Source organism: Fusarium coffeatum, assembly GCF_003316985.1.
Source record: "Fusarium coffeatum strain FIESC_28 chromosome Unknown BRIP53273_contig_63, whole genome shotgun sequence".
Lineage (NCBI taxonomy): Eukaryota > Fungi > Ascomycota > Sordariomycetes > Hypocreales > Nectriaceae > Fusarium > Fusarium coffeatum.
The window spans coordinates 35,001-58,382 of record NW_022157859.1 but is presented as its reverse complement, the minus strand read 5'-3'; the positions used below and the strand labels follow the sequence as shown (position 1 = coordinate 58,382).

The 23,382-nt window shown below is 48.6% G+C and overlaps 6 protein-coding genes across 6 annotated transcripts; 4 read left to right on the top strand and 2 right to left on the bottom strand.

Annotated features, from left to right (window-relative positions):
* Window positions 1-1,893: 1,893 nt before the first annotated feature.
* FIESC28_02949 (uncharacterized protein) lies at window positions 1,894-2,350 on the top strand (the record flags this gene model as incomplete). The annotated part of the gene is made up of 4 exons (XM_031157098.1): window positions 1,894-1,911; window positions 1,979-2,085; window positions 2,153-2,169; window positions 2,247-2,350. 4 exons carry the CDS (start codon window positions 1,894-1,896, stop codon window positions 2,348-2,350), a joined length of 246 nt encoding a protein of 81 aa, XP_031018807.1.
* A 7,236-nt stretch (window positions 2,351-9,586) lies between these two features.
* On the bottom strand, window positions 9,587-10,168 carry FIESC28_02948 (uncharacterized protein; the record flags this gene model as incomplete). Its single annotated transcript, XM_031157097.1, has 1 exon — window positions 9,587-10,168. One exon carries the CDS (start codon window positions 10,166-10,168, stop codon window positions 9,587-9,589), a length of 582 nt encoding a protein of 193 aa, XP_031018806.1.
* A 1,298-nt stretch (window positions 10,169-11,466) lies between these two features.
* FIESC28_02947 (uncharacterized protein) lies at window positions 11,467-12,195 on the top strand (the record flags this gene model as incomplete). The annotated part of the gene is made up of 1 exon (XM_031157096.1): window positions 11,467-12,195. The coding sequence occupies one exon, from the start codon at window positions 11,467-11,469 to the stop codon at window positions 12,193-12,195; it is 729 nt and encodes a 242-aa protein (XP_031018805.1).
* A 181-nt stretch (window positions 12,196-12,376) lies between these two features.
* On the bottom strand, window positions 12,377-13,711 carry FIESC28_02946 (uncharacterized protein; the record flags this gene model as incomplete). Its single annotated transcript, XM_031157095.1, has 1 exon — window positions 12,377-13,711. The coding sequence occupies one exon, from the start codon at window positions 13,709-13,711 to the stop codon at window positions 12,377-12,379; it is 1,335 nt and encodes a 444-aa protein (XP_031018804.1).
* Window positions 13,712-18,144: 4,433 nt separating this feature from the next.
* On the top strand, window positions 18,145-18,804 carry FIESC28_02945 (uncharacterized protein; the record flags this gene model as incomplete). Its single annotated transcript, XM_031157094.1, has 1 exon — window positions 18,145-18,804. One exon carries the CDS (start codon window positions 18,145-18,147, stop codon window positions 18,802-18,804), a length of 660 nt encoding a protein of 219 aa, XP_031018803.1.
* Window positions 18,805-21,289: 2,485 nt separating this feature from the next.
* FIESC28_02944 (uncharacterized protein) lies at window positions 21,290-22,515 on the top strand (the record flags this gene model as incomplete). Its single annotated transcript, XM_031157093.1, has 2 exons — window positions 21,290-22,414; window positions 22,468-22,515. 2 exons carry the CDS (start codon window positions 21,290-21,292, stop codon window positions 22,513-22,515), a joined length of 1,173 nt encoding a protein of 390 aa, XP_031018802.1.
* Between the last annotated feature and the right edge of the window lie 867 nt (window positions 22,516-23,382).

Here is a 23,382-nt window from a genome sequence, read left to right as displayed (position 1 = left end):
GATCTTTGGGCGGGATTGGATGCTAGCTTAGCTGATCACACGGGGGGAACACTCAGTGGACGGCCACGGTAACTGTACCTAGACGAGGCCTAGCTTTAGGGGAGAGAGAGAAGAGGGGGGCCTCTCTTTTGAGGCTTCCACGTGCCACCGGCCCGCCCATGGCATCTCCCCAATCAGAAATATTCGTCTACATACGGATCCGGTACAGGATAGAATAATTCAAGCAAGCGCCGCAGTAGAATATTTGAGGCGGTCTCTACCGTTGTGGATATCTCTTACCTTGCTCTTTCAACGAGGCGGATAAGATACATTATTCTCTTGAACCAAGGGTCCCTCTTAAACTGGACTTGTCTCACCGGCATTCGCGAGGGCGCGGTCTGGCGGGCAGCGCTTAGCCCTGTGGAGATGGATGCAAAAGAATCCATTCCATTTTCCACCAGGTGAGAGACTCTCTCTTGTCGGTGAGTACCCAATCTTGCTGTATGTGAGCCTTGTTTTGTCTCTGCGGTATGCAAAAGAGGGAATAGCTTCAAATTTGCATGTATGTAGGTATGTGCTGTAACCTGATACATGAGTTTGGTTTCCGCCCATCAAGGTAAGGTGTAGTAACTGCCGGCGGTATTGATACGAGGAAATATGATATTTGATCTATGGATGTCTCTGTTGTTGTCTGATATATGTTGCTGCGGTGGTGGGGGAAAGGGTCCAAGTTCAAGAGCGTTGTTTCGTGCTCTCCTCGTTAATGCACAAGACAGCACGCAAGCAACGCAACGCAACGCCAACTTACTCGCCAGCAAATATGCCGGCGGTGGGTGAGAGAGAGGAGCAACATAACATGTAACAAAAACAAAAAAAGTTTAATATGACACAAATCTGCGAATAGCATCAGACCTCTTGCGCAACAGTGCTCTGCTCTCTCCTCGGTCATGGCTCGGTGAGTCAGTCAGATAGATTCAGGGTCTTTTGCATCATTCCTTTTTCCTTCCATTTTGCTTCTCTGCTCGTTTTGCTCCGTGATTAGACCACTATATTCATCCTCACTTCGCCGTCGCCGAAGCGTTGAAGGGCTCGTAGGCTGGTCTGTGTTGCCCCCGTACTAAACTGTAGCGGCTTCGAGAGGGCAGAGGGGGACTTTTTTTTTTCTCTGCCCTTGTTGTCTTGCTCGCCTTAGATTAAGACATGAGAGAACAAACACCCCGGTAGTTCAAAATTCACACCCTCGATAGATGCATAGAGACTGTACACGCCCTCCCTCCCGCTCTTCAGCTCCCAAAACCAAAACCCCAGACCCCCTTGTTTCTCGGAACCAGTGCCACCATCCAAAATTCTTTCCCATTCACACACCCCCCTCCCCCCTACGTACCGGTCTACAAATGGTTGTCTGGTCTTCTTGTCAACAGGGGTTCTTTGGCTATGGGAAGGGGACTGAACTGAACTGGGAAGGGCTCTTTTTTCTCTGGGACTGCGTCTGTGACTGGGACTGGGACTTATAATAAACAACCTTCAGCCCAGCCCATGGATCCCCGTCCGTAGGGATTTACTAACTAGCTTCTGTTCCGTTGTTTTGGGTCCATCTTGTCTTGTCTTTAAATACTCTTGACCTTCCCTCGAGGCTGTTTTGACGTCGACGTTACAGCCGTGTATCAATCATTCTTTTCCGTCTCCATACAAGTACTACCATCCATACTATACTAAACCTTACCTCTCGCCGCTCTTGTTATCCACCAACCTACTCTACTCTACTTTGTCATCACCACTTGATACAACAGACTTTCGGCTATATATTGAAGGGAAATTTGGATCGAAGGGATATTCTTTCGACATCCAACTCGTTTGCACATACCTCGACCGCCGATTTACTAGAATCGAGACGCCCTTGGTCCACTCTTCACAATGTGCAACTACATCTACGTAAGTGGTATATCATGAGCCCATGGGCATCATGAGGGATGGATGATGGATTCTAATACTCTTATAGAAAGAACTCAGCTGCCAACACCACTACCACTTGGTAGAATCCTGGTGTCCCAAGTACATCGAGACTGAACGTCGATGTCCGCCCACCATTGTGAGCAAGCAATACTGGTGAGTCAAACTAAACCCAAGTATCTTATCCACCGGTTCCTTTTTACTAACGGTTTTTGATTAACAGGGGTGACGACATTTGTGGTATGTTTTGAGATAACTTATCCACCTGGCTGCAAGACCAAGTTTATTTAGAGTGCTTTTACTAATTAATTATCTAGCTGCCTGCCGAGAACGCCAACAACCAAGCAACCACCCTTGGGCAAAGCTCATCCAGCGTCCCGAGTCACGCATGTCCTACTCTCCTCAGCTCCGCGCACAATGAGAACGAACGAAGCGTTCCGCAGGTTCATGTCGAGTCCCCGATATGTCGGCAGCCGACCTGCCATATCCAATGAGGCGACAGTACGGATACTCTCGCATTCATATCCCGCCGCATACGTATACGAAAAACCCGATTAGGTGAGACAGGATATGTTCCTGTCTTGTCTGCCCGTCTACACGAGTCGGTTCATCTGCAAGTTAAAAGACGTGCTGGATGGTCGACTCAAGTGAGACATTGTACCCCACTTGGACTTGTAACGTGGGAAAGGGAACCAAGACCAACGAATCAACGAACCAAACACCAAAAAATCCAACAAAAAAGTCTATTTTATTTGATTGCAAACAACAGATACCTTGAAACAACAGGCGCAGGAAAGCAAAGCATTACTATTTTATTATCGGAAAGGGAAAAGAATTATTTCGGCTCTTGGGTGCAAACCTATTTCTTTGGCCGATGTGGTAGTCACCGACAGAAGTGGGGGTGATACTGGATACTGGTACCTTTTTTAGGAGGGTTGACCCAGGTCGGGCGTCGATCCAACTGCGACCCGACAGCTCACAGGGTGCAGGTGCACTGCAGTCGCCACCTCCACTGAACTGAACCTCAATTACAGGGGAGCTCAGACCTCGGACCTCAAATCTCACTCTCTGGATTCAACTGGACGGGATAAATCAATCAACGACAGTCTGATTGATTAAAGCCTACATGTGTATGCAACACGCATTGCATTCACTTGGGCGCCACCATCTCCAATCACCAGCCTCAAACAAGGACGCTACTTTTGATCGTCCTGCACGACAAGGAGGTCTGATGACCACGCGCATCAGAACCGAAACCTTGGTGATTGATAGCAATGGCAACCAAACCAGACAAGAGAGAAACCAAACCAACCACATCGGGCGCAAAGAGGGGAGTCTTGTCATTATTATTGTTTATTATTTATCGGCGCTGTTCTGAATCATTCATTTTTACAACATGCATTGGATGGAAGGAAATATTAGGATGGGAAATAACCGGGCATTTCATGGGAAAGACAACATTTTCTACTCTTCTGCAAAGATATCACGGGAGGGGGAAAGGAACAAGGAAACAGGAACAATGGGCGTTTGTTTTAATTGTGTCAACCACCTATCCTTTACAACAGATTACAACAACAGAAAACTACCTTGGAGGAAAGAAAAAGGATAGTTTTTGTTTGCATATTGTTTGGCGCAGGGAAATATCACTACTACTACTACTTAGACCGCTCTTGAATTAAAACTTGTTTGGACATAACATACATATTAGCGAGAGACATTCAGTGAATTGGCGAGGGAGAAGATCTCGGCACTTGGTGATGATCTTGACTTTGCCAAGTTTTTGGGTCATGTACGAAATGATCAGACCCGACTACTAGTACTTGCCGGCCAGGCGGTGCTACTGTACGATGATCATCCGGGTTCTTGCGAGCCGCCCTGCAGAATAGAGATCGACGCTGGAACGGTGTAAGTTGGCCAGACCAACAAAGAAGAAAAGGAATATCTACTGCGGCAAAGGAAGAGAAAGAGAAAAGGAATAGGAAAACTAAAGGAGAGTAGTGGCATCGTTAGAACCCGTAGGGTTAGCGGCTACGGGCCGCTGTCGTGGGAATTGCCGGCCGGGGATTTGATATGAGGGCAGTGGAAATCCAATGGAAATGTCACCAGGGGACACAGACATTCATTCCATGGAGTTTCCGTCATGTGATTGAGATGGATGGTACTTGATAAATCAGATACGCCTGCCTGTCTAATGTGATACAGCACGATAACTGACAGTAACTTGTAGCATAAACCCTCGGTATCTCGAGATACGTATATTTACTGCAGGTGGAGAGGCACCCTTTGATATTGTCTCACTTCTACACGTGCATCACAATAGCGCCAAAAGAAAAGTAAAAAAGTGTTGCGATAGATGCAGATATCACACACAAGTTTAGCTTCACTACGCTTCTTTTCTCTTTTCTCATTGACTCTCAGATCGCTTCTCTAAGGTTTACGGTCACGATAATCCCCACGATAATCCCCACGTTGAATCCATCCCCCATGCAAACCTTGTCTCCCACCATCAACGCCTGTACCTGTGGCTTCTTTCTTCATTCCCGGCAGTTTTGTCCATAAACGCGCTGGCGCTTCTACGGTATCCCTGCTGGTCTACGGAGAACTCATAACGCGCCATTCTTGTGAGACATTTTAGAAGGGTCTTTTAGGAAATTAAATGCTTCACTTACGTACATTCGTCTTTGCTTTTAATTTGATCTTCTGTCCTGGTCATGATTTCGGAAACTAGTACGGAATAGTTTTCTCTTTTCTCGCCTCGCCTCGCATCGCATCGCAACGGTTCATCAGAGTTTGAGGCTAACAGCCTTACTGTGGCTGGCTAGTTAATTTAGACAAGACACGAGATACTCTAAACGGGGAAGACATTCCGAGTACAAGCTTCATGTGTGCTTGGACGTACAGCGTCATGGTCTTTGTTTTAGCTGGTGTAACCAAGAGAATGATGACGATGAGTAAGAACATGAGGGTCTATGCGCTGTTGCTCTATGTAAGCTCATACGCAAAGCGCGGCTATCGGAGTATTCCATCGCTTACACTGTGATTGTAACTGCAACTCTGACATTTTCATCTTTTCTACCTGCCGTTTATGTCCTCGATTGTAATACAAGGCGGCGTTGATATCCTTGCCAGCGGAACAAGAAACTGAGACAAACACGTGCTCAAGCCATCGGTCTTCGCCTTCTCTTTTTATTCGAGAATGAATGTCCTTTCAGCTGAGGGTGTGTACATCGGCAGATCGTATGAAGGCTTGAATGTTTGCTTTACGTTGACGTCGATAAAGAGAACAGATACCGATTGAACCGTGGGGTGCAGACTTGGCGGTTGAATCAGATGACGAAGGAGAGATGCGTCTTTGTGATAGAGGTTGTGCTTGTTATCGCTGTCGATCCAGGTATCTGGTACAGGTATGTATACAGGCAGTTATACAGACAAGGGCAGATACAGGCATGTATACAGGCAGTTATACAGACAAGGGCAGATACAGGCATGTATACAGACAGAGCGGTACAAGGCTGGGCTGGCTGTTGATAAGTGCGCCTACACTTTGACCTACGAATACTGCATCTCCGGTTCTCCTTCAGCTTTCAGCCTCATCCTCCTACAGTACTTATCAAGGGTCATGATAGACCTCAAACATGGGAACCCCCATTCCCCAGACACATCCTTCGACAGCGCGGGAAGGTCAAGGTCCCTCATGCCAAGTCTTAGCTTATCGGAGGTCAACGGTCACAGTCACACCTTATCTTGACCGATCACACCTTGGATAAAAGGCGCCTTCCGAATTTATCTCTGTGAGAGATTAATCAGAAATACCAGATAAGATGAAAGGAACGAAAGACAACCTCGTTTGCAATAAAAAGCCGCGATGCATGTCACGCAGCGTTGCTCTTTCACATGCAGGGCCCTCAATCCGGTGTGATATACGGTTCTGACCATGAATCGCATCGCATCCATCGCTTCAACGTTACAAGAGCCGCGCCGAGGCATTTACCATTGCGAAACAGCGGATTTCGCTTGCCGTGGGCCTTCTCGGTAGGAGGGTGTCATCATGTCGACGGTCTTTTTGACATTAAAGACAGCATTCTATAGCCAGGCAAGGATCGGGATGGCGGGTTCTCGGGAACGGAGAACTAATGTAGACAGTAAGACGGCTTCGGGCCGGAGGAGATCATGGATACTCTGACCGAGATGCTACAGTAATTTACTTGCGGTTCGGAGTCATCATGATAATGGGAAGGTAACGAAGCTTACAAAGGTTTGGAGAGACTGACTGTGCTTGCCATGGTTATGCCAACGTGGGATGATGCGCCCGATGAGCCGTTAGGTTAGGTTAGGTTAGGTTTCTCTAAATGCCCGATATTGAGCATGAGATGTACTGCATTGCATCGCATACTTTGTGGTGTCCTAATACTCGGGCACATCATGTACACTTCATCATACGTTTGGGTGGTAATTGAGAGGCTGCTGCAGGATCGACTGCATGCACGCACTCACTGGCAGTGCATACAGCCAATTGCAACAGCCAAAAAACAACGCGGAGATGAACAAGAACCGCCTATGAGGCCATCTACCCCACAAGAAAAGGCTCACCGGTATGGAAACCCTGCCACCTCCCCCAAGTCTGGAGAGACCAATTGCAGACGCAGCAACCCAGCCAGCATGCGAGGATGGAAACAGGGTCGCTGACTACCTGCTTCATTCGTTTGGGAACGAAGAAATCCCGAAAGTCTTCGGTATGTCAAGGGCATTGTCGGTGCCTCAATAGCGGTGACGGGGTGATTTACAGTACATTACGGAGTACATACTTGGTCAAGACTCAAGAGGCAAAATACATAGTACAGTACTGTACAGTTGTCTTCTTTCAAGGGATTGGAGGCCCGGTTATCCAGGGGCTTCCCTTGTCCTTCCCAAGTTCTGGACCTGATGATCTTCAAGTCTAGCGGAGGTAAATCGTGTCTTGGATCCAAAGAGGCTCTTGGTTAGGGGGGTGCATGATTGAGAATGACTCTGGTTGATGTCAAGTGGCAAATGAGAGGCTGGAGTTGGAGCCTGTGTCAGATCAAAGCGTCCTTCTCAACATGAGTACTCTGTCAGTTTTCAGGATTCAAACCATGAATATCTGTTGCATCATAGGTAATATTGGATCGTAGTTAAGTTATTTAACCGGGTATGTACAGTTGACAGCTTCAAGTCGGGATGGCAGCATAGCTTGATACAGTTATGCTCCACGCTGACGTGACGCCAGAAGATCGTAGGCCAGGACAGGACCCCCAAGTGCCGGTTATTTGCATTAGCTCTGCACAGCACATGACATGACACCTGCATTAGACCCGCGTAAATGCATAATAATCCTGTACCTTCATACTCGACCTTCAAACGGGAGCATCTCCTATTTCCTAAACCGTCGACATGCAGTCGATATCTACACCCTTCACCTTCATTTATTTCAAGGCCCTGATTGATTTGACAGGCTTTTTTCATCTCAGAACGTTCCAATCTCTCCACATTCGGTCGATTTCCCATGCACAAGACCGAGATCTGTCGTCCTAAAATGTCTTGACGTGCGTGTTTTCGCCGACCGGTGTACATGCATTGCGGAAATTTTTAACAAAAGGACCCTGGAACTGACTGAAACCTGGCCATGATGTGATTGAATGCCAGAGATACAGTACATTACTGTACCAAGTTATCAACCGACAAGTGTCGTGTCTGGGTTGCTTGACACCCTTTTCCCGGTTATGTTATTCTTCCAGAAAAGGCCTCACCAGGATATCGATAAACACCTACGGAGATTTATTCACCTGCTGTCAAAAAATGAAGATCAATTCTTCTTTTCTTCAGTCATGCGAAACGTGATCATGTCCTTGTGCGGGACAAGATGCAAGCTCTTGACACTGACACTTTTTTACTCCCCGGAGACCACCCCCTGAAAGCCCCCTACTACCGTATCGAAACCAGCCCATTGTTCGAGATGCTTGCACCCGCACAAGCCTTTGACCATGTGACTTTGGCATCCATTGACATATGGTGTCCCTCTATAAAGGAGTTGCGTCTATTGGTGCAATTGTTTTACAGAGCGTCCCTGCACTGAAACACTATGGACCAACAGCAGCACTTATCAGGGTAACAGTTTGGAACATTCGTCAACTTCTATGTATTGTGATATCCCGAAAAATATCGCTTCAATCTTTCGGACTCTCGGGACCAACAACAAGCACGAAAAAGCAAACATGACGAATAATGAGCGGCCGATGCTGGATGCGACAATGCAGTTATATCACGCTGATCACGATTCCGTGCCATACTCATGCTGCGAGTTGCCAACTTCTCTTTCGTTACCAATACACTGGATTGAGTCACGATTGGTCGCATCGCGCACTCGATGAGCTTTCTTTACTAGGAATCGGGTTATCGCGAGACAAGTGTCCACCCAGTTTGCTCTTTTTTCTCGCTTGCTATTGGTGTGTTGGTTGGACCATATCTCGAAATCCTAGTTAACCAGCTCTCCTCATTTATCAAGGGGGAAAGAGTCAACGTTACATGTCCAATCTGGAGAAAACAGGGAGAAACCTGGCTTTTGCCTACATCGTTTCATAGTCATGTGATGGGTGTTTGTTTGTTCCTTTACCCCTCGTGTATTCACGATAGCTGTTGATGCTATCATATCTCATAAAAAGCCACGCTCGATTGGCCTCATCTCCGTAACGCTACGGGAAGGCTGCATTATGCGCTCATCACGTTGTACCCAGTCGCTATGTCTTGACCGATAGACAACAGATTGCCGCGATATCAAGTTAACTAAAGCGGTTATGAGATCGTCCCGTCACCCTCTTGTTGGGTCCCCCTTCCTGAACTGGTCATAGCAGAGCAAATATCCCGAGGTAGTCAGATCTGAAATTACATTGTGCGGGCGCCACAGGTTGATCAACCGTTTGTAGACGCTCTTCGCGATGTCGCTCTTTAGATTTAAAGCACGCGCGAGAATAAAGCTGGGACGGAGTGTTTTGTCCGTGGATATTCGAGGAGCAAGCAGTCTCAGTTCAGTTGTGATAGACAATCTATGACACAAACATTGCCAAGATGTGACCCTCACTTAAAGTGACTGCATATAAGACTATATTTGCTTTTTTAGCTCATGTTTCCTCCCTCGCTTAGCCGCGAAGCGTCCGTTGCCGCCCTACTGATGCTTCTTCTCCGTTTCCGTTAGTCTTCTCCCATCCACCAAACTTCCATCGGGTAGAACCCTTTCCGTAGTTCGGACGTAGGCCAACAGGAACGGATATGCAAGATCGCACAGTACTGATGTACCAACGAAGAACAGGGCAAGAGGGTGGAATACGAAACCGTGAGCTTCTGGCCAGTACCACCACAGCAGGATGCAGCAAACAGGGAGGCCCATGACGGTGCCTACAAAACGACAGAACCTGTAGGCATGATTGTCAGCTTGCTTGCTTGCTGCCCAATTGCTTTTTCACGTCACGAGACAAAAGGCGGATGCAAATCCTACTGGCAACACATACTGTCGGAACTGCTTATCGTGGTCGTGCTTCAATAGACCGCTCCCACCTGATACGCAATCTGCAGCAATTTTTCAAACACTTGGGAATATGATAGAGTAGAAAACACGCCCCTGATGCATATAGAAGAAAAGAAATACTCACCAGATTGCATAGCTCTGACCGCCAGAGTGACCGCGCTGCAGAAGCATAGCCAAGGCAGATACACTGAATATCATCTGCGCCACACCAGCCGACCAGAACGCCAACTCAGTAGTATCCCTTGCCTCAAGACCCTTCCATGTCTTACCCCATTTGATCCCATACCCACGATGCGGCTCCTTGAGCCACCACCAAACAAACGTGCCATTACCCACCAGCCCCGCGATGAAAGTTACAATCAGCAGCAGCGGTACGTTACGTGCGATAAGCGGCGCAGAGGCAAACGATCTAGGCGCTGTCTTGAGAGTGGAGTATAGCACGGGTATGTCGAGGAGGAGCCAGCAGGTGAAGCCGAATGTTTCGATGGGTGCTTCGCATACGCCGAATGCGTAGACGACTTCCCATGCGAGGTTGAGACCTAGGGCGAGGAGAGGCGCGGGTGTAGCGTGGGTTGCGAGACTGCGGCGGACCATGAGGATGTAGGCCCAAAGCCAGAAGGTTATGCCGACTGAGAGGCAGGCTGTTGAGGCTGGGACGAGCCATGTTGGTGCTGAGGGGGGTGGGATGTCTGAGGAGCCCATTCTGTGGTGTTTTTGTGTGATTGTGTTACCCTCACGGTGTGATATGGCGTTATGTGTTTGAGTGCAATGTAATTTGTGTTAGTCGGTAGTTGATGAATGAGCGTTCGGTCTGGTCGGATGAGATGAGATGAGATGGCTGATCCTCATGTCATACGTGGGTATAAGGCTGGTGGAAAGCTGACTACCCTGTATGTATACACATATAATGAATTGCACGACGATTGTGACACCAAACTACCCTTTTGTTATATGGACACAGAGCTAATCCAAGCAATGGCTGGAATCTCAAGCTCGCTCAACTACATGGTATATCTGATCTGTGTGCATTGAAGTGCAAAGCTGGTGTTCAGTGGTCAGTTAACCTCACCTCCAAGAGAGGAGGAGTAATCAGAAGACTGGAGATCTTGATACCGAACAAGCGCTTTGCTCCGTCTCTAATTCCTCTCTACCTAAAGAAAGATATAGCCGCCCATCTTGAGTTTCAAAACTCTCTTATAATCCATATTCGTGTCACAGAAGTCAGATAAGGCAAAGTGTCTGGGAGAGTGACTGCCTGATCTGTCCAGAACATGCTACATATCCTCAAGATACATGCCCAAGTTGCATTAATCCTCAGGTCTTCTAGTGGCAACTTGTCTTCATTCGATGAGGTTTAAGATCAGATAAACTGCGAAACAAAACAGTATATGAGTCAGTCAAATGCATGCAGGGCCCAACTCCACGACAACAACCACTCGCAAAAGACCACATCAAACCCAACCCACAAACCAGCACAACAGCTGCCTATCTCTTTAACACTCCCCATTTCACTATAATACTACTTTCTTGGACTAGTGGCTCATACATCTTCACGCAACACGACCCCGGCCCTTTACCAAAAATGATTGGCTCTCGTGCTCCCATACTCAAACACCACCACGAAACAACTGTTTTCCAAAATATATCGTTCTGAGCTTTTCGTAGGTCGTCGCGTCGCGTTGGACGCGGTGCATTGAGGGCCAGTGGTTGTCGGCGCAACGTTGTTTGGTGAAGTGTTGACTTTGGATATAAACTGCGGTGACAACGCATCAAATGGAAACTCGACAGTCTTTTTCAGCGTGATTTTTCCAGTTATATTTTTTTTTACTTTATCATCTATACAATCTTGATCATTTGGCTTCTCTCGTTTGAGCCGTTCTTACTTTGCAATATCATCGTCAAAAACACTATCTAGTGTCAACTCACTACATCCTCTCACTTACACCACATCTCACCGCAACTACACTCCCTTCACCACATTCAATCTTTAAGCATTCACAATGTCCGACATCATCGCCTGGCTGGTCCCTACGGCACGCAACTCGATCGCCGATAAGACAACCTACCTCGCCTGCAACATCTCCCGTACCGTCCAAACAACATCCTCAGAAACCCTCACATCCCGCCTTCCAAACCTCCTCGGCAGCCGTCCCTCCCGCGCCATCAAGCTCTCCTTCGACTCACCACCCAAACGTCCAGGCTCTTTCGTTCTAGGCTCTGACCCATCCAAGTGCGATGTCGTACTTCCCACAATGCCAGGAATCGACGCACGACACTGCGAGTTGAGCTTCGATGCTGAAGGTCGTCTTGTACTGAATGACTATTCACAAGCGGGAACTCAAGTCTGGTATGATTGGGAGAGTAACGGTGATCAGACGGATTATACCTGGATCCTCAGCTCGGGTGCGCAGACGGGATTTCCGAGTATGGTGCAACGCATTACAGTTGATATTCAGGGCGTGAGATTCCAGGTCGTCGTTAATGATCATTCCGACGACTGGGACGCTTATCACGATAAAGTCGAGGATTTCGTTCGACAGCCTGCTTGGTCGCAGGGTCTTTCTGCTGGATGGGATCGAGGATCGATCACCCCTGTTGCGCCGCTCTTTTCCAACGCTCCTCTCTTTCAGCATATCCTCGTCAAGGCATTGGGCGAAGAGCCCGTGGGAGAAGTATACCTGTGGAATCTGGCTCGACCTTGGGAGCCTATGGTCAAGGCTGCCGCATAAGCCTTTTATGTATCACGAATCGGCGTTCAGGTTTGGTCAAGTTTTGTATATATAGTAGTATGATCCAAGGCAGCGATCTTTTAGCATTAGCGCAATGCTTTGTTCTTTTTTGGTAACAGTGTTCATCATTAAATCGAGGTATCACACAACTCCTGGCTCCCTATAGTCCCATGCTTTGCTTTTATTGATCCTCGGGAAGCGCCAACGCCTCAAGCTTCTCCTTGTCGCTCGCCTCCGTCTGCTCCTGCTCCTCGTCCACGGCGAAGCGCGTCATGGCGAACTCGGGGATTTGTCTTCTGCGAATGCGCTGGCCGCCCTTCTTGCCCTGTCGCATCCTGGCGGTCTCAGCCTCCTCGGCCACGACGGCCTTCTCACCAGCCTTGTCCAGCATGGTGCCCTCCAAACTCAGATAGCTGATGTCTCCGCTAGTGCCGACGTCGAAGTTGCGTATTCTGAAGCGAATCTTGCCCTTAACCTTATCGCCGTTGCCGTCGGCCCAGAAACCGGTGCTGTGGATTTGGCGGACTACACCGTGGTCGTCGGCGGTGATGACTGAGGCGGTCTCTTCGAAGCCCTGAGCTTCGGAGGACTCATTAGGAACCCACTTCCAGTCAGGAGGCAATCGACGAGCCTCGATCGAAGCGTTGAACTTTCCAAAGCAAACAACACCAATGTGTCCCTCGGTCTGCAAGTTGACACTTCCCTCCATCCAGGCACCACGGCTTGGCACGAAAAGATCTACATCAGCAGTGATCCATCCCCAACCAACAGCAGCCTCAGCCTTGGACATGACAGTCGCGGGCTCCTCGTCAGTCGTAGCAGCGCCATTGCGACCAGGGTTTTCGCCGAAAGCGACGTTCTTATACTCGAGGAGAACACCGCGCAGCGAAGGCACATACTTGTTCAGGTGGTGTTGCAGATGTTGGTACTGGCAGTTGGTGACGGGCTGCGCCCAGCCAATGGGGAATAGAGGCTCGTAAAGCGACACGGTCTGGGTGAAGAAGGGGAATTGAGGGTTCGCGGGGATGTCGGGAGGTTGGTAGACGTCGTCTTTGGACTTTGATGGTTTGGCGGGAGGTGGCATGTCGATATCCATAGCATCAGCATCAACAGGCGCAGCTTCTTCGGTCTGCTTCTGAGTTTCGGAATTATCTGTCTCTTCGGTATCCTTGCTCTTCTTGCTCTTCTTCTTTTTCTTCTCGCCCTCTACAGGAGCAGCTGTCTCCTCAGGCGCAGCATCGTGCTTCTTCTTCTTATGCTTCTTCTCAGGCTTAGCTTCCTCGACCGCAGCAGGTTCGCTTTCTAATGGCTTGACAGCACCATCGTCGTGCTTATCCTTCTTGCTCTTCTTCTTTTTCTTCTCGGGCTCAGTCGCGGGAACCTCTGCAGCGACGACGCTCTTGGATTTCTTATGCTTTCGCTCGGTATCGGCGCCGGCTTCCTCTTCGCGGGCTCGCTTCTTTTCCTTTTTCGCCTTCTTCTCGGCCTTGGCGGCGGCATGGTCGATTGGCGCCATTTTTGCGGTTGGGCTGTTTTGCGAGCTATCGCGGTCGTATGGAATTGAAGAATGCTGCGAGATCTCGAAAAATTCTAAAATTTTGGCTTATCTTATCGCGGAAGCTCAGCGCTTCACCGAGGGAAGTGGGGCTTCACCTGCCTCACCTTGGAAATTTGACCTGAGCCGTAGGGTAAGTGAAATTTAAATGGTGCAATTTGGAGACAAAATCACAGTCAGCTAGCTGCAATATCTCGGTGGTTTTTACTGGCTTATTTTCGACGACCTTGATCACGAGCGCTCTCTGGTGCTCATGCCAGCGTGATACGAATCCAGACGAGTTCATATTCTTTCCTTCGTCATTGATCATCTAACACTCTCAGAGAAATTTTCGACCTCGCAATCTCTCCGGTTCCATCATCTCTCAGTACACTGACGTTGTCTTGATTCAACTTCGCATGAACTTTATGCTGCTCAACTGCCGTGATTGGATATTGAGGTTTCTACCCAGACGCAAGCAAGATTTCTTGGAGGCATTTTCCTCTGCAAGTGTTGGGCTTTTGTCTTCGCTACCTATGCACTGTCTGCACCAAGATCGGCTGCAATGGCAATATAACTTGCAGCATAATTCGTCCGGCAAAAGAGATGTAAGGTTAGTCTCGTGAGAAACCAGATCATAGTGAACAGGACGCTCCGATAGCCCGTCGAGGGATCAACTCACCGGTCGTTTGCTTAGCTCAACATGAAGGCACACACACATGCACCTCAAGCGAGTAATGTTTTTCGCTGGAAACACAGGGAAACAAAAGGACCTGCTGCGTCTTGACACCACTGCGAAGCGCCAAAACACCGATCGCGGAATGACTATTGTGAACTCATCGTTGAGAATAGCAGGCATGACTACGCTCTCCCACCATAGCAAGTGAAGATCTCTTGTGATCCACAGCGATCAAATTGTCCGAAGTGCAGTCAACACGAGGCCGGAGGATTACAACTCGTATTTCCCCAGATGAACATCAGTGGAGATGATATACAGGAGTTCCCCTCTTGCATCGGAACGGCCCTTCAAACACCGGATTGTGTCCATATTACCCCAGACTCGTATTCAGAAATGTCCGACATGCATAGCTACAAGTGTAACTATCGCGTGCTCAAAAACAGCAGTTTTGATGATTGTGTCTCGAGAAATGAAGCAGGGCAGAGCAATACCGACGGACATGCGCGAGATGCTGAAAGCAGGATCTCAATGTCACCATCCTCTGCGTTATCGGACCAGCAACATTCTAGACTGTCGGGGAAGCCATTTTCACTACGAATCACCTCACCTGCATGAAGTAGGAATGTCAATGGAACCGATCGGTATCCAGAACTAACATCTTCGGTCGAATTTACAAAGCCGGAAGGTGAGGAGTATTATGTTGAGAAATTGAGAGTCCACCACCGGATGTTTACAGCCACCATGCGAAAGCCCCATCCGTCGAATCAGAATATCCAGAACAAAAAGGAAGACTCTGACTCGAAGTTATACCGGACTCTGTCAAGAGAACCAAGTGGAGAAAAAAATGCTACAAAGTGCGCAGACGAGCAGGCAACCGTTCAGAGCCTAGCCAGAGTATAACGATGGCGTATCAGACGGTGCATTGAACGGCGCCTGTGATGGCGCGTACATAACGGAAGAATGTGATTATGTACAAACCGGACAGAACCGGACGTTCTTCATGGGTTCGGGGTGGCTGGGGGAACGTTTGAACTCTATCTTGGCCGAAGAAAGGACTTTCTCGAAGGGCACCAAGAACCATGGCAGAGGCGAAAAAACGTGTGTGCTTGGGACGGGAAGATGTCACCGACGGAAGAAAGCGACAACGAATGTTCCAAAGGAAACGGTTTATGTCAACGCTCGGATGCAATGTTCTATTCTGGACAACAAAGCCGCAGAGTTTCAGAGATTGAATCAGAGGCTTTGAGTCAAACAGAACTCAAAGGATATCGGCAACCACAATGTCAGTGTCAAAGCCATGTGGATGGTTTAGCCACGAGTGCCTCTTCCGCGATCAAAGTCTCGAAAGGGTCTCGTGGTCCGCCCTTCGAGATTCAGCCACGACCGATTCACTCATACTTCAACCCAATCATGAATTAAGAAAAGAATTTTCTTCTTAATTATTGTTTTACCCTGGTTGATATACACAAGGAATCAACTGCTGCATTTGTGAAGGTGCATGTGTGAGTGGATTCCCTTTGCAAGTCTCTGTTAAAGCCGCAGGCAGACACCGAGCATCTGGAAAGCCGCTAAAAAGTGCTTCTTTGAAAACCTTGATTTCATGGCCCCCATCGCACAAAATCCACAGCGACAAGGCACAGTTTTACGAATGTGCAGAAAACTTGCGCACAGTATGAGCAGATGCAAAAAGAAAGAGCGCAGAAAGCTCGGAGAGAATGACAAAGAAGCCGGCTTGACCAATTGGGTAATCCAGAGTTCCTGCAGGACTAACAACAGATGACGAAAACCTTTCATCCACTATGATGAGTGGGAGTATGTCTTCATTCTGACTTACAGTACAAGGCACTGGATCAAATTACCTTGTCTTACAGTGACGTGGTCAAAGTATTCAATGTTGGTGGTGCTGTTGTGAAGCCATCCATCTCAACTGACAAGCAGCCTCCCGCCAATAGATGCCTCGTTTTTTTTTTGTTGTTTTTGTTTAATTGATTGCCTGTCTAATTAAACAGTCCAGCATTGGAATGTTTCCTCCACAAAGCAACCGAAAATTGAAACAAGCTTATCGGCTTCCCGCTGCCGTCGCCTGGGCGTTACAAGCGAAGCACATCAATCTGAGATTAACCCCGACCCTTTAAGCTTGGTAATCACGATCTTTACTTTGGGTCAGTGTTCAGAGGCATCGGGAACAAGAGCCTGATGTGATTATGTGAACTAATTATTGCTTCAAAAAGTCCTAGATTTTGTGGGAGCTGTTTGGTTGGATATGATTCTTTTGATCCACCGTTCCACAGCATACAAACTTGTGAGGCATTTGGACAACTTTCTTGGTTGTGTAGCGCCAGCAACAACCATTTTTGACGGTGTCCGCCTAGGTACAGGTACGTATTCCTCCTCAATCACAGTGCCCGTCCAGCATGAAAGCGCTTTGCAATTGAGTTGAGTTGTCAGGCATCCATATGAGGCATTCACTTCACTTGGTCTAGATGGTGGCGCGAAGCAATATGCACGTGTCGTGGGGCCGGTCAGTAGAGAAGAGTTTTTCTTCTGCTCCGTTTTCTCCTCCGTCTAGGAGTTTAGGTCCGTCTTGTTAGACTACTGCAAGTACTTCTGTACTCGTGGAAAACGGAGCGCGTTTAAGTGACAGTATGTTAATCCACTCACACTTGAACCAATGCAGCGCGACTCAAAGGAATCGACTACGAATCGACTGAGAGCCAGGACTGGACTGCCTTGGAAGGACACCCAGAAGCACAAGAATTAAGAGTTTACAGGGATTCGTTCAGGTACAAGGCAAGGGATGTAAGCACGGTGTCAGGCACAAAACCAGTCAGAACTCTTGGTACGACACCCTTCAAGACGTGGATCAAATGGCAGTGATTTACCCTCTTTGAGTGCATGCGTCTGCCGCCGTGCCGGGTCCCTGACTAACGCACCGTGCCTGGCAAACAAGCTGTTGAGACATTTTCCGGAACCCATTGGAACAAGTCCCGGGACTGGCTGCCCTTGGGTCTACCACACCCAAGACCTTAGCATGACCCCGGTACGTACATCCGCTCGGCAGCCAGCCGGGCGGGTCTGTGGGTGGTTCTGGTGTCTGGAGACAACTTCAACAAAGACTACAGTACATGTACCTGCTCCATACCAACTAGCCCAATGCCCCAAGCTTTCGCGAATCATGACTGCAGTTTGTCTTCCAATGACTCTGACTCTTGCTTGCTGTCAAGCCCCGAGTTCCACTTTCTACTCCCTCCAACTCACTAATCCAAGCGGTCGCTTTCTCGGCGCGAGACGTCTAGTTAGTTACTGTCGGTAGAATTCTCTGTTTCGCCTCGATATGCAGTTAGCACATTGGCATCTGCAGGCTTTGTCTCCCCGAAGACATGGACACGCACACCCTTGCAATGCAATGGGTTCAGTTCCCCGAGATCTGCCTTGTACCTGGATAAGGCCCCAGGAAGTCAAGGACACTGACACTCCCTCTCATGTATATAAAGTCCCATCATCCACCTCCAATACAGACTCTCTTTACTCTGCACCACAGACACTCACTACGAGATTCCTTCCTTTTTCCAACTCTTTCTTCGTCATTCACTCGGCAGGCCGTCGATCTGAGATCAGTCCTTACACTCAAAACTCACTTGCCCACTCCTTCAAGTCAAGTACTTCTCTCCGCCGTGCGTTGAGATTATATCAAGTCGAGCCAGTCTCCAAACAAAAAGTAAATATATACTTCAAAATGTTCGCCAAGTTCACCACCATCATCGCGGCTACCGCTGCTCTGGTCTCTGCCAACCCTCTCCCCCGAGGCGAGTCCGGCTCTGCCAGCATCACCCCCCATGATATGTACTCCTCCAGCATCGGAGTCCTGGGCTGCAAGATCGACACCAACCGCGTCGCCTACTGGCCCGGCTCCGTCGACTGCAACAACATCTGTGTCAAGGTCTCTAACGAGGGCCGCTCCGTCTACCTCCTCAAGATCGACTCTTCCGGCGGTGCCCACGACATCTCTTACGATGCCTGGAACTACCTCGGCTTCGGCAAGTCTGCCGCCAAGGACCCCCAGATGGGCGGTGGCATCGCCATGAACTACGAGTACGTCCACGCCTCCAAGTGCAAGGACATCCTCGACAACGGCAAGCTCCCCCTCGCCGCCGCCAACTCCATGAACTACGTCGCCTCTTGCCTCAGCGAGCCCAAGAGCTGGGTCGCCCAGAACTACCAGCTGTACAACATCAACGACCCCGTCTGCAAGCACGGCGTCAACGAGAAGTGCCACCTCAACCTTGCCGTCAGCAACCAGCCCGAGTGCCCCAGCGGTCTCGGATCCGTCAAGGAGCTCAAGATGAAGGTTGAGAACATCATGTACGGCACCGGCGAGAAGGCCGCTGCTCTGTAAATGCAGGTTTCACTTTAGATGTCTTATGCCATGATGATGATCACCATAGAAAAATCGCCCGCCCTAGCAACCTAGACGCAGAAAAAGGGCGTATCACTCTTTACGAATGATATGAAAAACACCTCTGGAATGATACACAGGATATAAAGGAAAAAAGGATTGTTTTTGCTTATTTTTACACTTTACATGTATATACATACCCTTCAAGTCAAATACATTTTACGAATTACTTCAATTTTGAGTCTCATACAATTTTTCATTTCTCACTTTGTGCATTGGTATTCATCTCATATCACAGCCTCAGCGGTTAGAATCTGAGACAGCACTTTGCTGACTGCATTTACTTTGCTTTTTAGCTTACCGGTTACTTGCTTTTTCCTGCGTGGTTTTCGCTCGCAATCCATTAAACTCTGAGCTGCCTCTTATGTCACAGCACTTAAAGCCTCCCTTGAGAGGGGCCAAAGCGGTACAGATCTATGACAGAGTGCCATGAAGTAATTTTCTCAACAGCATACTGTGGCATATTTGCATCCCCAACTGATCCTTTTCAGAATCTCGATTAACTCAATCGTGCTTTTTGCAGAGCAGGCTGAGTCTTTGGAGGCCTTCAATGACCCCTTGACGAGGGCCGTGTAAGCCATGGCCCCAGCCCCCTTCAGCCCTTGCTTCAGGTTCTCCCTCTGAGGCTTTTTGACAGCCCTGCAAGGCCCATTCAGCTCCATATGCTTGGTCACCTTGCTTGGTCACCCCTGGTAGCCTTGTTTTCTCACAGTACAGACGCACGAACATGCGGTGCTCCTCCAAGGCGTGTAAGGCCAACATTGACTACCTAGTGGAGACAAGCCACGTGCAAGAACAGGCACAAGTCGGACCGGCAGGGATTAGAGAACGTCATGTTTTCTTTGGATTGTTTCGCTGTACATATGCACATTTGACCAAGGCAATTGCTACAGTGAGGTATTCAATAAACTCAGACCGCATATGCAGAGGTCAATCACACCGCCATCCATTCGGCAGTTCAATTCAGGGGGGGAGGGTAGCACTCGGGAGCTGAAAGTCTAAAATGCAGTTGTATCATTATGAGCTGTCGTGCTTACAGTAGATCTGGGAAGTGACAGCTACGTGTGCCGCTTGGCTTGATATGAAACAGGGGAACAGAAAGCGAGAACAAAGAAGTATTTCTATTTGTTCAGCAGTGACAGCTAAGTGTTGGCGGTTAGGCTCGTGTACCTGCATTTGGGCCAGGATGTTTTGTGTTTCATGTTTGTTCTTTGATGACATGCCAGGCCAGGCCGTTATTTGTCTTTAATGTGGTGTGGTGGGAGTGTAACTTGGAGTGAGGGGTTCGTGGACGGTTTGTGAGTTTTGCTGTTGTGAGGGTATCATGTGAAAACGGCAGTGAACCGTTATCTTGATAACGGTAGTTGGTCTTGGCATTTTGACAAGAGAACTTACCCTAGAGTATATCATTTCAAGGTCTTCGACAACGGATGACAGCAGGTAAATGGCTTTTCATTGTCATAAGAAGTGGCATGTAACTCTCTTTCGTTTTTTCATGTTCATTGGAAATTACTAAAAGCCATATTTTAAGGTTATCGTGTATTTACCTGTTGATGTGATGATACTGCTGTAAATCAATTCCCATTTCTACATGTCATCTACCCTTGAACTTGGAGGCATAACCATAACAAGAGCCAAAGAGACCAGGAACTATCCTATGACGTATCCAACTACTTTGCGAATTCATAGTTACTATCCTCCATTGGAATCCCATATCCGACAGCCAGGACAATTATCACAAGCGGGTAAATATCCGCGGATTCGGCTACTGACTCAGATTCAGTGGGGGATTGGAAATGCTGACCGAAGTAACGGCGCCCCCACTAGCCGGCCTCGGCCGCTTTCGCCGAGGTTCTCTAGATTCTTTATCCCCAGTACAGTACCGTCCATAGTCTGGCATAACCCGCTGGCAACGACGGCCGACACTAATACAATTGAATATTGATATGTAATTGCGATTGAAACAATCACGGTACAGACCGTGGATATATCTCACCAATTGCTTACGTAGAAGGCTGACATCTATTACCGCAGAGGCGGATATTATGACTTCTCAAGGGTCCAACCCCGCTGCACATTGAAATATTTCCAGCCCGCGCGCGATGGAAATACTGTAGAAGCTGATGACTAATGAGACTTACCCCATTTTGTACCCTTGAATCTAAAGCAAACCCCACCATTCTATCAAGCCAAGTCAAGTCATGGTTCCGTAAACTATCGACATACACAAGAATTGCGCTTACTCTACTCAATTGCTTCACACAACAGACCACACGCGACCTCTCTGTATACCTTTAATTGCTTCTATCGCCTCACTCACCCACCGAATGCGCATACCGCCGCTGCGACACACGAACTAAACCGAAAACCGAACCCCTCCAAATCCCGATCGCGGCGCCGTCCTTTGCCCGCCTCAAGCCAGAATATGCCGTCCGATGCGACTCCAGGCTCACCGGCGGGCTCCAGCTCAGCTCTGCCTTCCTTCTACTCACCCAAGACCGAAACAGCCGACGCTTCCACTTCTGCGCACAACCACAATGACACCCTCGAGCAGTCCATAGACTCACTATCTCTCTCCCCCGCTCCCTCCACTCCCGCCTCCGCTTCCGTCTCCGCCCACCCCGATCCCGAGACCCCGATCGGCCAAGAACCCCCGCCATCACTGCTCTCTCCCTCCTTCACGCCCCCTTCTACACCTGGCACTGCTACACCGACGACGGCTGGCCTTCGCGGTGTCCCTGTCGACAGCTCCATCCCCTCCGGAGGATGCGGATCAAAGAAGCCAAAGCTGCTCCCGACTCTCCCGGAGGTAGAATGCATTGTTCGCGCCCGTATTCCCACGGTGGCAGGAACAGAAATGTTCTTGCATCTGTACACCAATAATGTGGACAACAAAGAGCACCTTGCTATCGTGTTTGGCAAGAATATCCGAAGTAAGAGTCTAGATGCTGTTCGGGAGGGTGAGACGGAGATGGACCGCATGGTGCGCGGCGCATACACAGGCAGGTTGTTCCCCGGTCGCACAACCAGCGGCATCGGCCCAGCGACCCCTCAAGAAGAGCAGCCACCGCAGGCGTCGGATCAGCCTCCTTTGGTGAGGATTCATTCCGAGTGCTACACAGGTGAGACAGCGTGGTCAGCGCGATGCGACTGCGGTGAACAGCTCGACGAGGCGGCGCGGCTGATGAGTCTGCCTGGCAACAAGGCTGGCGGTATCATTATCTACCTACGACAGGAGGGACGTGGTATCGGTCTCGGCGAGAAGCTCAAGGCGTACAACCTCCAAGATTTGGGATCTGACACTGTGGAGGCAAACTTGCTATTGAGACATCCTGCTGATGCTCGAAGCTATGGTCTTGCTACGGCTATGTTGTTGGATCTTGGACAGCCAGAGGTTCGACTGTTGACCAATAACCCTGATAAGATCCGAGCGGTTGAGGGTCCTAATAGAGAGGTTGTGGTCAAGGAGCGAGTGGCCATGGTGCCTTTGTCATGGAAGGGCCGTGGAGGCTTCAGAAGTGAGGAGGTGGAGGGATATCTCAAGACAAAGGTGAGCATCACTGATTCATTTCTCCTGAGAGCAATGCTAACTGATGATTATAGATTGAGAAGATGGGTCACATGTTGGACATGGCATCAGTGCCACACTAGATTCGACGCGCGAACGAAATATAAATACCAGAAATGCAAGAAAGAAAGCGAGAGACAACTTCAATAAGGCTTCTATTTTGTCGTCAGTGCACTCAATGGAGTTTATTCATTCTTTGGGGATTGATCTTGATGGCGTTGTACGGTGGAGCCTTGATGTATGCTGTATGGTAGACAAAAACCACATTTCAACAGGTCTCGGAACTATTATATATCTCGGTTTCTCTGTCTCATGTGTCTGTGTCTGGCGAGTTTGCGAGTTGTTGTCATCATGGCTGGTGTCATGAAAGGCATCTTGAGACCTCGTTTTGTCGTTCAGGTGTTGCATACGCATAGAATCTTGGCTCCAACAGTGAATAGGCTTAATGAAGCTCTACTGCTTGGGTTCAAATTGAATGTGGGATGGATCTGAAACTTGAGGTTCTGGTTATGATAAACGTTACATGAGCAGTCGTTCTGTTATCCACTGATGACATATTTACTGTCTATTGTAGAGATAATTTTATGGTCTTGATTGCGGCACTATGTTTCCCAATCCTACAGCTGCAATATCACTCTGATAGAGACATCTTTAAGCTGAAGTCGTTTGCTTTTGTTTGGTTGCAGCTTTGGCTGTCAATCGCAAACTAACGGTCGTTGCTAGTGGGGCGGTTGCTGCCGCTCGTCAGGGTGTCAGAAGAATTGGCCGATGAGACCACCGAGAACGAAATAATTTAGTCACTTTATGCTAGCTCAGGCTGCCCCTTAGGCTGCTTTATTTTAGTAGCCCAAAACATTAGAAGCGCGTCAAGCTCCAAATCGCAACCTAAATTTCGTTTCGCGCAAACTCAACAACCTACCGATTTCCCAGATTCATTCTTTTTCTCTACT